General features: G+C 32.6%; 1 protein-coding gene across 1 annotated transcript; it reads left to right on the forward strand.

Moving 5' to 3' along the window:
* Positions 1-280: 280 nt before the first annotated feature.
* Positions 281-13278, forward strand: LOC148622691 (octopamine receptor beta-2R-like). The gene is made up of 2 exons (XM_088574051.1): positions 281-719; positions 11887-13278. Exons 1-2 carry the CDS (start codon positions 688-690, stop codon positions 13133-13135), a joined length of 1281 nt encoding a protein of 426 aa, XP_088430177.1. The 5' UTR covers positions 281-687; the 3' UTR covers positions 13136-13278.
* Positions 13279-16373: the final 3095 nt, after the last annotated feature.

Raw genomic sequence — 16373 nt, forward strand, 5'->3', positions numbered from 1 at the left:
ACTAAAATCATACATACAAAGTAACAAAAGTAAATGATCAACTCGGACTCCACTAAAAACCGGGAGCATGGACCAGGTGCACCGGTAGGGTAAGCGTCCTCTGCTTTTCTAGAAACATGTATACATAGAATTTTAAATGTCATCATATATATGGAGAATATTAGTCACATATGTTTTACTTGAGATGCGCCGCTATTCTCTGTATAATTTGATTGAACAGACGCAAGTAAAAGAAAACTCATATATGATTAGGTTTAATGGTAAAGATAATCAAACAAAACCGAACAAAACAAAACAGATGTCAATATCAAAACAAAACAGTAATGATAATTAAGTATTTATTTAGAAAAGTATTATTAAACGTCCAGTAGGTTTAGTTATATGATATTTCACTAATACCATTAGATGAAATGCAATATTTGACAATATCATCAGTGTTCAACAAAACCGAACGTTTTAGACAATAATAAAGTAGCTTTGTCTATCTGACTGTTTCTACCAGACAAATGGAAATGGAGTAGAATTAAGTGAACAATCCTTATTTACTTAATGTATATCAATTGTTATATAGAACATGTCATTCTAAGTTGTATGTTATAGACGAAAGGTTTTTGATAACCATAGATAAAGTTAGTGATCTGCGCAGAAGCAAATGATGAAACGGAATGAATTGAATATCAATCTGTGATGTCTTTATTGTTGCAAGCGATAACACTAAGGTAAGGTTCTTTAACTAAACTTATATACAATGGATGACATAAAGGATACACATAATACTGAAAACATGTCATGGAACAAAGACCTTACATTCAAAACATTTTTTTCTTTAACAGTACACGATCAAATACACATGTATTTTTATAACTAGTGGAAAATAATGTGAATTTGTTAAATATAAAACAAGCAGCATATAAATTAGTAGTTACATTTATTTTTTCATAGTAATTAAGATTAAGATCATTTAAAAGAAATATCGCAAAATTTTTTTGTTTTATCATTTTATCGTGGCATAAATAATACAATGATTGTATATCATGTATTTTAACTTACTGGTAATGCTTTTAATAGTCTAATTTCATGTAGTTCCTCGGTTTGCAGTTACTATCTTACCCACTTTAATAAGTTTTGAAATATTTTTGTGTATATTATTTTTTAGACTTGTACATTTTATTTCAATGATGAAAACTAAATCAACTTACTGAATCTAGAAGTAAGCAATACGATAAAAATATCTTTTATACTACACAATTTTGATGCATTCACCATAGCTGTCTTGAATTGACTATATAACCACACAGAGCTGACAAAATGACACTTAATTTGTTATCTTCTTCTTAAGATGTATTAACATAACTTTAATTGGAAACTTAATTTTTAATGACATGTTTTGAGATTAGATTTGATAACATACTTCATCTAACATGTCAATTAGGTAAAACTTTAATATCCTACCATATATTTCATATGTTAGGTTTTAAAAAAAATAAACGCTTATTTTGTCTTGAGGTTTAAAATTTCACAAAACTGAGAGCGAAATGAACTAAATAAAACCCTTTTTAAAAAGTTCATGAGCTTGGAAGTGTATACTCATTAAAAATCTAAAATATATTTATGAATTTTGAATTGCTTACTCGTTTTCTGTGTCATATTTCTATACTATACTATACATGAAAAATTTCCAACGATGTTAGAACTGTCAAATTTGCGATGCAAATTTTTGGTCGTTCCCTCCGTGGGACTCGAACTCGTACCGCTTTGACATCTATGGCAACACCGCCTGCACTAAGTCCAGCGCCCTAGACCACTCGGCCAGCTGTATCAATTTGATCCGATGGAGCAGTGTAGCGAATACAGTCGTCACATTCTAAGACGTTTGTATCATATTGATTTGTTGTGACATGCATCATTAATTTGATCCTCTATCCTACATAATAACATCTAAATGAACTGACCCGTACTACCATACATCGTGTACTCAGTTACAGCCCTAGATTAATCCTACGAGGAGGAATGACCCGGCCAGCGAAAGCTATATTTTAATATGGCCTAGCTGGTCGAGTGGTCTAGGGCAATGGACTTTGTGCAGGCGGTGTTGCCATAGATGTCACAGCGGTACGAGGTCGAGTCCCGCGGAGGGAAAGACCAAAAATTTGCATCGCGAAATTGACAGTTCTGACATCGTTGGGAATTTTTCAGACCTTTCTATACGTTAACATATCTTCCCTGTATCAATTTGATCCGATGGAGCAGTGTAGCGAATAGAGTCGTCACATTCTAAGACGTTTATATATACTCTCTGCTCTTGCTACAAAAAACTAGTCGTTATATCAATGGATATGACCATTTGCTGTGGAAATGCATTTTGAACATTTAAGCATTTGTAAAGAGTTATTCTTCGCGGATTGTACTTGAAAGGTGTAAATAACACAGCAGGAGACGCTTATCCCGTATTGCTGCTGATATCTTATCCTGTATGTAACGGTATCAACATGAGATCAGTCAGAAATAAAAAATGTTATGACTAATTGTTAACATAAATCTACAAGGGTGAAATTTCGAGAAAAAAGAAAAAAAATACGAGTAACATTTGTTGCATTTGTCCCTGTTATTCATTTCCATTTGCTTTGCTTTAGGCCATGAGAGCTATTGTCATCACTTAGCGTCCGCCCTTGTCTTTCGTCGTCGTCGGGCTTCGATTTTTGATCCGTCGAAAAACATGACCGTGTTTACTAAAAATAGAACATAGGGGTCAGACAGCAGTTTTTTTGCATATATCTCCAAAACCATAAGATTTAACCAAATTCTGACATGGGATAAAAGTGCAAAAAGCCATGTAAATAATAATTTTCTCTTTGTCTTTCCAGTGTCTGCAACTTTTATTTAATGCAATTTTGTGACAGATGATTTTAAGAAAGTAATATTTGAACAAGGTTAACATTTAGGTGGAACATTCAAGATACAATGTTGTCTTTAGGGTATTAATCTGTGGTATACATGCAGGAATACAAATTAAACAGAATCACTAACATAGATATAAAAAAGTAAAAAGACAGATAGCCGGCGAAACAATATGACATGTAACCTGCATAGATATGTGGCGAGACGGTATACCACGTAATATATGCAGATAGGTGGCATAACGGTATTACATGTGGCCCGCATATATAATTGTACCATGTGTAGACAGGTGGCGAAGCGGTATGTCACGTAACATTAAAGATAGGTGGCGTAATGGTATAAAACTTTTTATCTGCGTCGATAGCTGGTGACACAGGATAAAACATGACCTGTGTCAATAGGTGCCAAAACGGTATAACATGTAGCCCGCATATGTAGTTGGCGAAACAGTAATACCTGTATGTAGAAAGGTGGCGAAACGGTACATTATGTAACATGTGTAGACAGGTGGCGGAACGGTACATCATGTAACATGTATAGACAGGTGGCGGAACGGTATACCATGTTACATGTGTAGACAGGTGGCGAAACAGTATAACATGTAACATGTGTAGACAGGTGGCGAAACGGTATACCATGTAACATGTTTAGAAAGGTGGTTGAACGGTATAACATATATAAAAACGTCCATGAAACCTAACCTTTTAAAATGTGAAGAAACAATAATTAATCAAAACACATTTCTTTAGTAATGGGTATAAATTTACTTGAAATGTTTCCGTTCGATTTCCATTTCGATATAATTCCATGTATTTTAGTATCACATTTATTGATAATATGTGTTTGATCGCTTTAAGCTATCGCACATGTATTGGGTCAATACTCTAAGACACGCGTATAATCTCGTTAATCTATCAAACATGCTATATCTCGTTTATATTGATGGGATCTTGTTTTTCTAATACACACGTTATATCTCGTTAACTTTATTATATCTAGTTTATCTATAAAATAAGTTAGATCTCGTTTATCTTATGACATGTTTTATTTCGTTTATCTTATACACATGTTATCTTTCGCTTATCTAATGCACACGTTATATCTTGTTTCTTTTTCACGCATATGATATCTCTGTCACAAATGTTATATTTCTTAATCTATCTCATGTGTTATAGATCTCGTTAATCTAGCACACAGGTTGTATCTCGTTAATCTTTCACACGTCTTACATCTCCAACACACTTGTTGAATCTTTTTAATCTATCACACATGTTTTATCTCATTAATCTATCACACGAAAACTAATCTTGTTACTGCAAAACACATGTTGTTTCTATTAAATCTATTTCACATGTCACATTTCGTTAATCTATCACACATGTTTTATCTCATTAATCTATCACACGAAAACTAATCTTGTTACTCCAAAACACATGTTGTTTCTATTAAATCTATTTCACATGTCACATTTCGTTAATCTATCACACATGTTTTATCTCATTAATCTATCACACGAAAACTAATCTTGTTACTCCAAAACACATGTTGTTTCTATTAAATCTATTTCACATGTCACATTTCGTTAATCTTTCACACATGTTATATCTCGTTAATGGATCAAACTAAAACTAAATATAGTAAATCGGCACGTTATTTCATAAAAGCTTGTAAAGCAATATAAGATACATATATTTTTAATTTAAAGAAGTTTTAAGCTGTTCAATACTTCTAAAGCAACGCATTCACTAGGTTCTTAATTGATAAAGCACATAATTCAATTACGATTTTCCTATTAGATTGAACAATTGACTAGCGTAGTAATGTATCAAATTTCCAAAAATGGTAACTTTATCATTACCAATTTACTACTTGAACAATTTGTATGATTTCACCAGAAGATTTTAATGCTCCATTGTTAATGCAAGCCAGTTTACTCCTCGTTATATTCATCTAAGTGAAGTTTGTATGTATATGTAATTGGTTGTAAATATAGAATGTGCCATCGATCGCTGTTAACGAAACAAATGCAATACAAAATGTACGTTAACATATGAGTTATTTTTACCTTCGTTTTATTTCCAGAACAATATTTAACTTGTTTGGCTCACCATCTAATTTAATTAATCATATAATGTTACAATGTTATTTTGTTATTTAAAAAAAAATCAGCGCCATTTGAAATTCATTTATGAAATGTTTTAGACCAAATGTAGTATAATTCAGCCGCATATCTAAAAAGTACCTGTCATCCAGCAACATATTCAGCGGCGACCAATCATATATTTCATAAGACTTTACTATGAAGTTCAAAACATATGGGTTCTTTAACATTCGGAAATATATAAATGTATCGCTGGAAGAAGAATATCTCTGACATACACACAAATAAAGCATAAGAATAAATAATGTCTTACTTATAACTTTTCTGTTCCTTGATTTGAATCATATAATACAACTTCAATATATAAGTATGTTATCGATCACAACCATATTTCCGTTTTATTGTTATTTTGGGGACTCTCTCCAAAAAAAAAAAAAAAAAAAAAAAAAAAAAAGACAGATTACGGATATATCCTGAACAGTTTTCTCCATGCCTCACAACATTTGAAGCTGGGTTTGTCAAATGCACTACTAAAACCATTTTCTAATCAATAAAGCTCATTTATAAGCTATAAAAAGTGGGTATTTTCTGAAGTGATTTAAATCTATAGGTATTCCGCTGTTAATTCGTAATACCACTATTCCACACATAATGTTATAATCTAAAGATTGAGTTTAACGTTGTATTCGTAATGCAGAATGTATGATGTATGAAGAATAATACTTATCAGATAAGTAAAGGACAAAGTTCATACTCAAAATGTGATGAAAAATATTTATAAAATGTTTGAGTTTAACCAACGATATAGTTAAATGTATCTCATGTGCAGGAAGCACAAAGAAATGACATTAAGATTTAACCGTTTGTGCCCCATTAGAGATTTTGGACTTTTTTGTTTTACTTTCCTTTCCAAAGAAAAAAAACGACACTTCAGTGATTAGTTCTGCTTTACATATAATTTGTTGTTCTGATGATTGTGTTCATAGTATTTTTCTAAAGAGGAAAAAAAATCACACAATCCTGTAATGTTTAGCTGGTATATTGATCTACTTGAAACAATCGATAAATATAGTGTACCTATGAACAGCCTCACCGACAAAAGCTTTTTTACTTTTATTTTTGTTTTTTATTTCACTAATCTGTAGTAATGTATCATTTACTCCTGTGAAACTTAAAATTCTCTTCTAATATTTCCGGAGTGACACTTTGAATAATACTTAACGTCTATGGAACTTTGAGAGCTATACAATATTAACTTAAGATTGAATTATTTAGGTTTGTTTGTTTTTTTTTTATTTATTTCTATTTGTTTCCATTTAATTCTTCCTGGGATTTCGTCTTGTTTCTGCTGTGTTTTCTCCAAGGATTTCTTAGTTTGATACTTCTTATCAAACCAATTTATTTGGCAAATTTATTTGACAAAACTCCAAGACGGGAAAGGAGTCATGGCCATCGCCACTATTCGTCACCTAAGTTACATGATGTTTCAATAGATGGTCTTCTTCCTTTCATACAAAAATCTCTTGGACTTCGTCACATTAGAACCAAACTCTATTCTATACTCTCACTCTACTACACTCCCAAACCAGTTTGTGTGAAAAGTCAAGATGAAGTAAAACGATCATTTCTTCCACTAACGTTTGTTAACAAAGGTATAGATGCAATTAATTTGGCTAACGTCCTCCATCACAAAAACGCTACCAACAAATTTCCCCCATATTTCAAAGACAAATCCATACCAATTATTTCATATTCCTATACTTCACCCATTGCATTCAAAATTTTTAATTATAAAAGGGTATTGCAGAATCTAGAGATTGAGGACTTCAAGGCTAAGCCACCTGACTATTCTTGCAAAAAACTCTCCATTCAAATATGGTCCTTCCGGTCACGTCGTTGCGGGAGATTTGTCCATCGTCGAAAACGAATCTCTGTGTAATATCCTTTCTAAAGGTCCCAAGGACTGTGAACCGCGCTCCATAAATTGGAATTATAACTTTAAAGTTCTTACGGATGCCGTGGAGGACTATGCAAGAAAATGGATAAAACGAGAACAAGAAGACATTGATTCTCTGTCAGAGTGGTTAAAGGCCGCGAGGTCCTTAATTTTGAAACGAATGAAAGTTTTAAGTTGGTCAATGAATGCCAATGCTACATCAATTTTCAAGGACCCTGATGTAGCAAAAACATTGTCTACTATACATGACAAATATGTACCAGCAGACAAAGCCCAAAACAACATTGTTTTGTCTGCAAAATATTTTACATCCAATGTTTACTATCAGAGGTAGACATAGAAAATGATAGCAGTGATAACACCTATACTGCTACCACACTCTCCAAAGAAGAAATTGTGGAAAACTATAAATCTGTACTATCCTCTTTTGGTCTCTCTACCAAGGACGATGATTGTGATTTACCGTCTATGTACTGGATTCCTAAACTTCTCAAAAATCCATACAAACAATGTTACATAGCTAGATCTGCAAAATGTACCACCAAACCTCTTTCAAAACCTTTAACTTCTATACTCACAGCTGTCAAAAAAAGTATGCAGTCCTACCACGACACTTTTTACTCCCGTAGTGGTATTAATTCAATGTGGATCCTGAAAAATTTGAAAGATCGTTTGGAGACAATCAGTTCAAGACTATTATAATAGTATTAAAACCTATAATATTTCAACTCTGTATACCTCTATTCCACATACTCAGTTAAAATCCCGACTTAAAAACATTATACATTGTTGTTTTTCCAAAAAAGATGGTACACCTAGATACAGATATATAGTTCTTGGTAGAGATTCCTCATACTTTGTTAGAAATAATTCCGAATCATCTTCCAAATATGTAGAAGAAGATGTTTACAAAATGCTGAAACTTTTAATTAACAACATATTTGTCCAGTGTGGTGGGCGCGTTTTTCAACAAACGGTCGGCATTCCAATGGGAACAAATTGTGCCCCTCTACTTGTTGACCTATTCCTTCACTCTTATGACGCTGACTTTATAGCTGATATGATCCGAAAGAAAGAATTTCGTTTAGCTAGATCTTTAATCTCAGTTTCTGTTATATAGATGACATATTATCTTTAAACTATCCTTATTTTGGGGATTTGATACATCGCATCTTCCCCAAACAACTTGAGATAAAGGATACTGCAGACACCGTGAAGTCGGCCTCATATCTTGACCTTCACTTAGAAATCGATGGTAAAGGAAAACTTGACCAAATTTTACGACAAACGTGATGACTTTTCATTTAAAATTGTCAACTTTCCTTTCATCTGTGGCAACATCCCTTCAGCACCTGCGTATGGAGTGTTCATATCACAACTTATACGTTATGCCAGAGCTTGCCGAGACTACGCACACTTTTTGTATCGCGCTAGAATTATAACAAATAGGCTTCTGGAGCAGGGTTATATTGCTACAAGATTGAAGTCATCACTACAAAAGTTTTATGGTAGTCATCATGAACTCGTGGATCGTTACAGTGTATCCATCTGCACCATGAAAACTGATTTGTTCAACGTGTCATAGTTTTCCTTCCCTCTTTCGTCTACCCCGAACTTTTTATGAGCAACTCGGTGGGTGTTTCCGGAAAAGCAGAGGACGCTTATCCTACCTGGTCCATGGTCACAGTTTTTAGTGGAGTCCGAGTTGCTCATTTGCTTTTGTTACTTTGTATGTATGATTGTTGTGTGTGTCTGTTTTCCATGTCTGGTCTTTGTCGCTGGATTACACTCTTTTGATTACCCTATAACCACGGTTCCCTTGATTGCTCTTGTTTTCTTTTTTTTTTATTTCTAGCCCCACTGTACACTCAAGCTTTTTAAGTTTTAAATGTTGCTCTATTCGTTGTAATCTGTTTTCGTTCTCTTTTACCAACACCAGTACCCCGTTATAACCAGTACAAATGGTTAAGGACCATGAGGTTTCAAGCAATAACCTGCAATTAATACGGACATCCGATGCACTACTAAAAAGTATTCTTGTAGAATGTCAAGATAAAAAGATCAATGTTATATAATATTGCAAATACGATATGCTGGGTTTCAAGGAGTAGCCTCTCATCAGTAAAATTAGAATCAAATACATAGGAAGATCGAGATAAAAATAAAAATATTCCGGAAGAAGTACTCATAAACTGATATATTTAAAAGCCAACTCAAGTACCAAGAAGTTTTGTGCATAACAAGGGATGAGGCTTAATGCTTTGGGGACTTTGAATTTTGAAATATACCAAATATTGGTAAACAGTTTATGATACAGTTTAAGTAAGACAAATCTGACTACTGGACTGTTGCAAACCCTCCGGGACCTCTGAACATGATAATAATTTCTCAACATACTCTGAAAATATAAGGTTTTCAATATATTGAGTTTAATAGAAGTTACTGTTAAAATGACTGAAACTTGTAACATCTTATATGTACTGGTCTCCACGACAATTTTTGTATGTATTGAAATTATGGTTCAAGTTAGATGATGTAGATAAATACTGCTTTAAAGGCTAAAAACCACTAATTCCACTTCCCATAGGCTTCTATGCTAATTTCACAATATTCAATGGCTTTTCTGGACTTTACCTTAACTTTAACCTGCAGATGACTATATATCAGCATGATTCTACATATGTCAGCTCACAATCCTCAGAATGGCATGTGGGGTTAGCAGACTTGCAGTGCAGTACTGGTCACCGGAAGTGAAGGGTCTATAAATAGCATGGGAAATCCCAGTGTTTTCACAAGATAGGGGTATATTTAAAAATCATTATGGAGATTAGGCTTCACATCACAAGAAGCAAAATGCACCTATAAAATGTACAGAAATGTTTTTCCTTTCAGAAACTGTTTAAATTTTTAAAATAAGATGAGAACTTTTTTCACAGCACTATGAGGAACAGGGATAATTTCTGCGTAGGACTATTTTTGCGTACGTTCCAAATGCTCATTGGTTGAATTGGTGGTCTGTAACCTAAAATTAAAATAGTAACTAAACGTTACTTTTCATTTATAAATTACAATAAAACTTTCCATTACCCCTGTATCTGCTTACTGATTTCACATTTTGATCATGTCTATGGATTGCCATGTCTCTGAATAGTCTTTTTTCATATTTATGGAATAGCAAAGTTTTACAAAGGGGTGTACCAATCGAGACACGACAACCTGGTTGGCGGTCTCTTTTGGGAAAGGAAGAACAGTAAACATTTTCCTTTGAAATTCAAACTATTTTCACTTCAATAAATACCTTAATGGTTACAAAATGGTTATTCAAAAATATCCAAGCAGCTCCAATAAGTCAAATATTTGAATTTTTTTAGTCTACTGAAGGCTATTACTCCAACCGGACAGTAAACCAGTTAGTCGGGTTGGAGAGTCACTTCTCTTTGCTGAAAAAAACGGTCAAAGTCGGGAATATGAAAGAGGACTATTGTCTATCTGTTTTGCCGATATATATAAATTACGTTGTAAAACTAATTACATATATTGTTAATCAAATCGTACAAAATGTACTGACACATGCATATCTAAAATCCTCTAAAATCCTCTAATTAGATTTGTCTTAAATTTGTGTATCTAATTATTCAGCCATCTTTATATTCGTAATTCAAAGACTCCATTTTCATTTAGACTTCAGACTTCCATTTAAGACAGAAATTAGATTTAAAATAATTAAAATGAATTTCCTTAAGTGCTACTTTAGAACTAATATGACGAACTTTTTTGAAATATAAATAATATGTAAATATTAAAAAATGAAACCAATCCAATAACAAAATTAACTTAATCAACTTTACTCAAAGATATATCCAAAATACAGAACATATTGCCTTCTTTCTCATAGCAAGTCAGGGATACAGGTCAACTGAGTCAATGCATACTTGTTTTATGATTTGATTAAATATTCGCTTGCTGGGTTTATGATATGTTTACTATGTTACTACTAATAATATAGTTTTGGTTTCTGTGCGAAAATTGAAGTGCTATTCCATATTTAAAGACTTGGGTTTATTGACAGATTCTGTCTTTAAATATAAAAAAAACCCATTACAATCACTTTATGTTCTGTAAAAGTTACTACCATCTTGCAGTCATTCCTACAAATGGGGGTAAAATGTGAATTACACAGTAAAAGTTCATTATTTAGGACCAATGCGGAAATATATGTTGTTTTGCATACAAAACCTAAATATATATGTTTTCTATATTCTATATTTTTCACATATGAATTTCTAATGATAATATATAATAGCAATGTGGTTTGTATGTTAATTACATGTTTTTATGAATTTGGCATTTTCCCTAAAATTAATGGTCCTAAACAAATGAAAAATATTTGAAAGGGATATTTTTTTTCTGTGAAAGTTTTGCTATCACATATCATTTTTCAATTCTGTCAGGACTTACAATCACTTATTGTTTTACGATTGGTTGTAACACCTAGTTCCAGCTCTTTACACCTGCTGTATGTTATCTTATCAAATTGCTGTGATCATTGTAGATCGGAGGCCTCATTAATAAATATTTATAAAATGTTTCTAGAAGATCACTTGTTACTGTCTGTACTACTATTTGTACTGCTACTGATTTTACCACATAAATTTTCAATTGGTTATTGAAGCATTTCTATTGCTCTATTGCTTCAGTTGAGAATCTGCCTTTTACATTCAGTGATAAGATAGATACAATTATAGTGTCGTTCACTTTAACCGATATGTTCAAATGGGGAAGAAAGCCGTCTTGATAAATAAATTGGAAAGGAAATACGTTATATTCATATAACATGGTAAGATATTTTTTACAAGATTTTCTTCCATTTTCATTTCAATATCATGTTTTTATTATTCTAGTTTCAATCATTCTTATTTAACTGTTTCAGGTTTTGGAATGTGTTTTTGTTTTCATCAGAAAGAGTAACATACATACATTGTATGGAAAAAAGTGGTATTATAAGTTTGCGTAAAAATATGATAGAAGGGCAGATATCATTACGCCCAAACGAGATGATTACACCGTTTATAGGAAATAAATCAAATGACAGTTTTATAGTGAATGAAACAGCTAGTTCATCAATGGATATTTTCGTTCTCGTTCTAAAATCCACAGTGATGATTCTTATTATGTGTACCGCCCTAGCCGGGAACCTACTGGTCATTGCCAGTGTAATGAAGTTTGAGAGATTAAGGTCAAGAGTAACTAATTACTTCATTGTGTCACTGGCCTTTGCAGATATTCTAGTAGCTGTCACCGTGATGCCGTTCAATGCCAGCATGGAAATAAGTAACAAGTGGATATTCGGTCCTTTTATGTGTGACATCTTCAATTCAAATGATGTGCTGTTCAGTACAAGTTCTATTTTGCATCTTTGTTGTATAAGTATGGATCGCTATATTGCTATAATGAAACCTTTGAAATATGAAAGAAAAATGACTAAGTTCCGTGCTTTATCTATGATTGCTATTACATGGATTGCATCTTTACTAATTTCTTACATTCCAATTCATTCCCAGCTTTATACAACGCAAGAAAATGCTCGATTGTTGAAAAACAATCCAGATTCATGTATATTTGTGGTGAATCATTTGTATGCTATTATTTCGTCAAGCGTGTCTTTCTGGATTCCGTGCACGATCATGGTATTTGTTTACATTAGAATTTTCAAAGAGGCAAGGAAACAAGAAAGTCATATTCGTTCTGCAAGTATATGCTCAACTAAATCAAACACATTGCAAGTAAAAAGAAACTCTCGCGATATTTCAGATAGGAAGACAATGAAAAGAGAGCACAAAGCGGCAAAGACGCTCGGAATAATAATGGGAGTTTTCATTATGTGTTTTTTCCCATTTTTCTCCTGGTATTTAGTAACAAGTATATGCCAAGATTATTGTCCATACCCACAAATGCTTGGTAAAATCCTTTTTTGGATTGGATATTTCAATTCTTGCTTAAATCCAGTTATTTATGCTTATTATAACCGCGAATTTAGACAAGCTTTTAAAAAACTGCTAAAACTGAAGTCACAATTTGATATGTACCACTTGAAATACTGTTCTTCTTGTGATATCAAAGAAACAGCAAATGTGCCATTAGTTTATCTTAACGGCAACGCTGTACCAACATCAGTTTGAATAACCACTGTTTAAAATTCTACTTGACAATGTAGGTAAATGATCAAATTGATGTCTGTGATGTTTGAATGTTGTAAATTTACAAAACAGCAAATTGTAATGCTTGTAGATAATAAATGACATAATATCATAGTTAACTAAAACGTAACAATCTATATAAAAATGGACACATTTAGAATATTGTTATAATTTTTCAAAAATTCCTTCAAATCAGATACAAAGCAATATAATACTTCATTATTAAATGGTGTTTAAGCGCTTTTGAATGCAAGATGGACTTTATTTGTGGGGCGAAATTAATTTGTTTGTTTGTTGGGGTTTAACGTCCGAGCAGCAATATTTCAGCTATATTCAGACGATGAACATGAAATTTATGATAAAATGAACATGAAATGATGAAATGAAAAAGGGATGGGACACAAGGACAATGGGGTCGACAAATTTTGATTGCCACTGGAAATAGGGAGAGGTGGGTAGGGTCGGGCAATTTAGCCTCCTGTGGCGGAGCCCTATGGTTCCTACTCCGGGAGAATACCACAGTAAGGTTCTTTAACGTGCGAGGAACGTGGCATCTTTCCCAACACGGTGCACCACTATGGTTTGCGGTCAGGTTTTCCGTATTATAGCCTGACAACCCCAGCATGTAACACGCCAGGGGTACCCCATTCTACCACCTGGGGCACAAATCCCAGTTGCTCTGTGGGCAGGTCGCCTTAACCCCCGGCTAGGTTTCTGAGCACTATTTAGTCGCCTTTTACGACAAGCTTAGCGCTGCTGCAGGCCTATTCTTTTAACACCCAAACGTAATGCACCACACAGCCCTCTTCGATTTAGATTGTATGTACAGTTAAATTCGTCATGGTTTCATTTGACGAAATTTATTTTTCTTTGTTTTATCTGAATGTGTTCTGAAAACTGCAAACGGGTTATTTTTGTTAAAAAAATTAGCAGTTTTGACATTTTATGCAAAATTAATGTTGCGGACATCTTTTTATCTTGTATTTTTTTTAAATAGTATATATCATAGCCTCTTATTTGCTTTTATAAATCAAAAGTTACATCAATTCAATTTATAACTTAACTAAGACTACAAGTTTTTTTTATTGATTAGAACTTGAGTCCATAAATGATCATCTCATAACAATTTGTTGAATGTTAATGTTTCTAACAAATGAACGATAATTTTGGCCGAAACACGAAGATTTATAAATTTGACTCCGTTTTTCACTTTGTGTCTGACCTGACGTAAGTGTTTTGGATATTTATTTTATTTTCAGGTACATAAAATTAATATTCATCCTAAAGTCTTATACTTGGCCCCGTTTATTTTCAATTTCCTTTGATGTTTAACTCTCATCGACCTTATACATCGAGTATTTATGTAAAATTCAAGCAAATTTTAAATCAATACTTCGGAAAAATAAAAGACATCACTGCCGATTATAACGTAAATATTCGAAAGTTAAAGAACAGAACTCAAGGAAACAAGCGTCCTCTACACAATAAACCGAAAAAAAAACCCAAAACAAAACAACACAAAACAAAACAAACAAAACAAAAAACAAAAATTAAAAATTGCTAATAAACATCTGTGTTTGTTTCATTTTGAGATTGTTTTACGACAGCAACGGTACATATGAAGTTTGTAAATAATTGCATAGAGACCAAAAAGTATTTTAAAGTTTCTAATATGATTAATAAGATGGCTAACATCACAAAGACAGTTCACTGATGCTTAAATAGATTGTTCACAAAAATTAATGCGAAATTAATTGTTTCTACCAAAGCATAGCATCTTTGTTGTTTCAAAGATAATCGTTGAATGTTTCTATGTCAATAAATAGCAAAATTACTCAATAAAACTAGTCATGAGTGACTCACATTTCGAAATTCGAAAAGAAAACTATCCACATCAAACTTAATTATCACTGAACAAATTCGGTCGATCTGGAATAGCGGCATAGAATAGTAACTGTTATTGGTCAACCTACTATTTTATTATAGTGAGTTAGCGTGATTTTCTTCTTTGATAAGTTGAGTACTACATAGGTGAAAGCAATTTTCCTACTAAATTAATGTAAAACATTAAAAGTGTAATGTCTCAAAACAGCCAGAAAAAAAAATATGAAAACAAACAAGAAAGAAATAAAAACCTATAACAAATATACAACTACTTACTGAAATTAATTAAATACAAATTTAGATAAGATGACTTTTAACAACTGAAAATCACCAACTAAGATGTAAATCAATTAAATCACACCTCCGACCCATCAATTTAATAAGTCTTCTTCATGAATGCAACTCATAAGATGCATTCACCATGGTATCCATTACCCCCAATACGATACCTGATATGTCTCGTTACTCCTTCGGTTGACAAAAGGTTGTTTTGTATACTCAGTTCTTGTTTATCAACTTGCCCCTATAATTTTAACGTACCCAAAGACAAGTATTGAATTTCCTTTAAAAAGAGATTCGAATGTGATGAAAATTAATAATGACAGATACTTCTAAACACTACTTTTACATTGAATGGTTTTTGTTAGTAATGCTGTAATAAATTTGTTTTTAAAATGCCTTTCCATCATGCCATTTGAGAAGTTGTTCTAGGAAAAGAAATGCAATGATTATTTTCTACATCAGTAGAAACGCCTGATAAATCCATGTTTAATTGGAATATATTTAACTGTTTTCTGCATGTCTCTGTATGTTAGGATTTCGATAGAAAAAAAAACTACTGCATATTCGTTTCTTTTTTTTCTCTTATAGCTTTTTATTGAATCAACAGAATTGATGAGATTTATTTGTACACTTAGGCAGTTCAAGTCAAGCAAACAAACGAAATTATTTTCCCAGATTGGGAGTATAATAGATATATATAGATGATCCTTGAATAGAAATGAAACTTTCAACAGGTTCATTTACACTCTGAAATGGAAATGTTACACCTGGCTATAGAATGGTGACGCATATCTGATAAAGAATCCAATGTCATATACTCGGAAGTAGTAGTGAGACCATTTATTAAGACAACATAATTTTAAATCATGCAAGTTAACGGAAACTTTCAATATAAAAATAATAAAGTCTTATCATTTCATGACTATTACCATCAAGATTAAAACTTATCTAATGTCCATACACTATCAACAATCGGGGTTTTTGAGCATGACATGCTGGCAATGTGTTATTGCTGACACATTATTTCTTGATGTGATATGTGTCAATAAAGTAC

The sequence above is a fragment of the Perna viridis genome, chromosome 3 (genome assembly GCF_037379345.1).
Source record: "Perna viridis isolate PV_CMFRI_1.1 ecotype Kerala chromosome 3, ASM3737934v1, whole genome shotgun sequence".
NCBI classification, from domain to species: Eukaryota; Metazoa; Mollusca; class Bivalvia; order Mytilida; family Mytilidae; genus Perna; species Perna viridis.

Coding starts and splice junctions, on each gene's coding strand:
- LOC148622691 (XM_088574051.1), top strand. CDS start 688: ATGTCTTTATTGTTGCAAGCGATAACACTAAG. Junction 720..11,886: donor TTGCAAGCGATAACACTAAG/GTAAGGTTCTTT, acceptor TAACTGTTTCAG/GTTTTGGAATGTGTTTTTGT.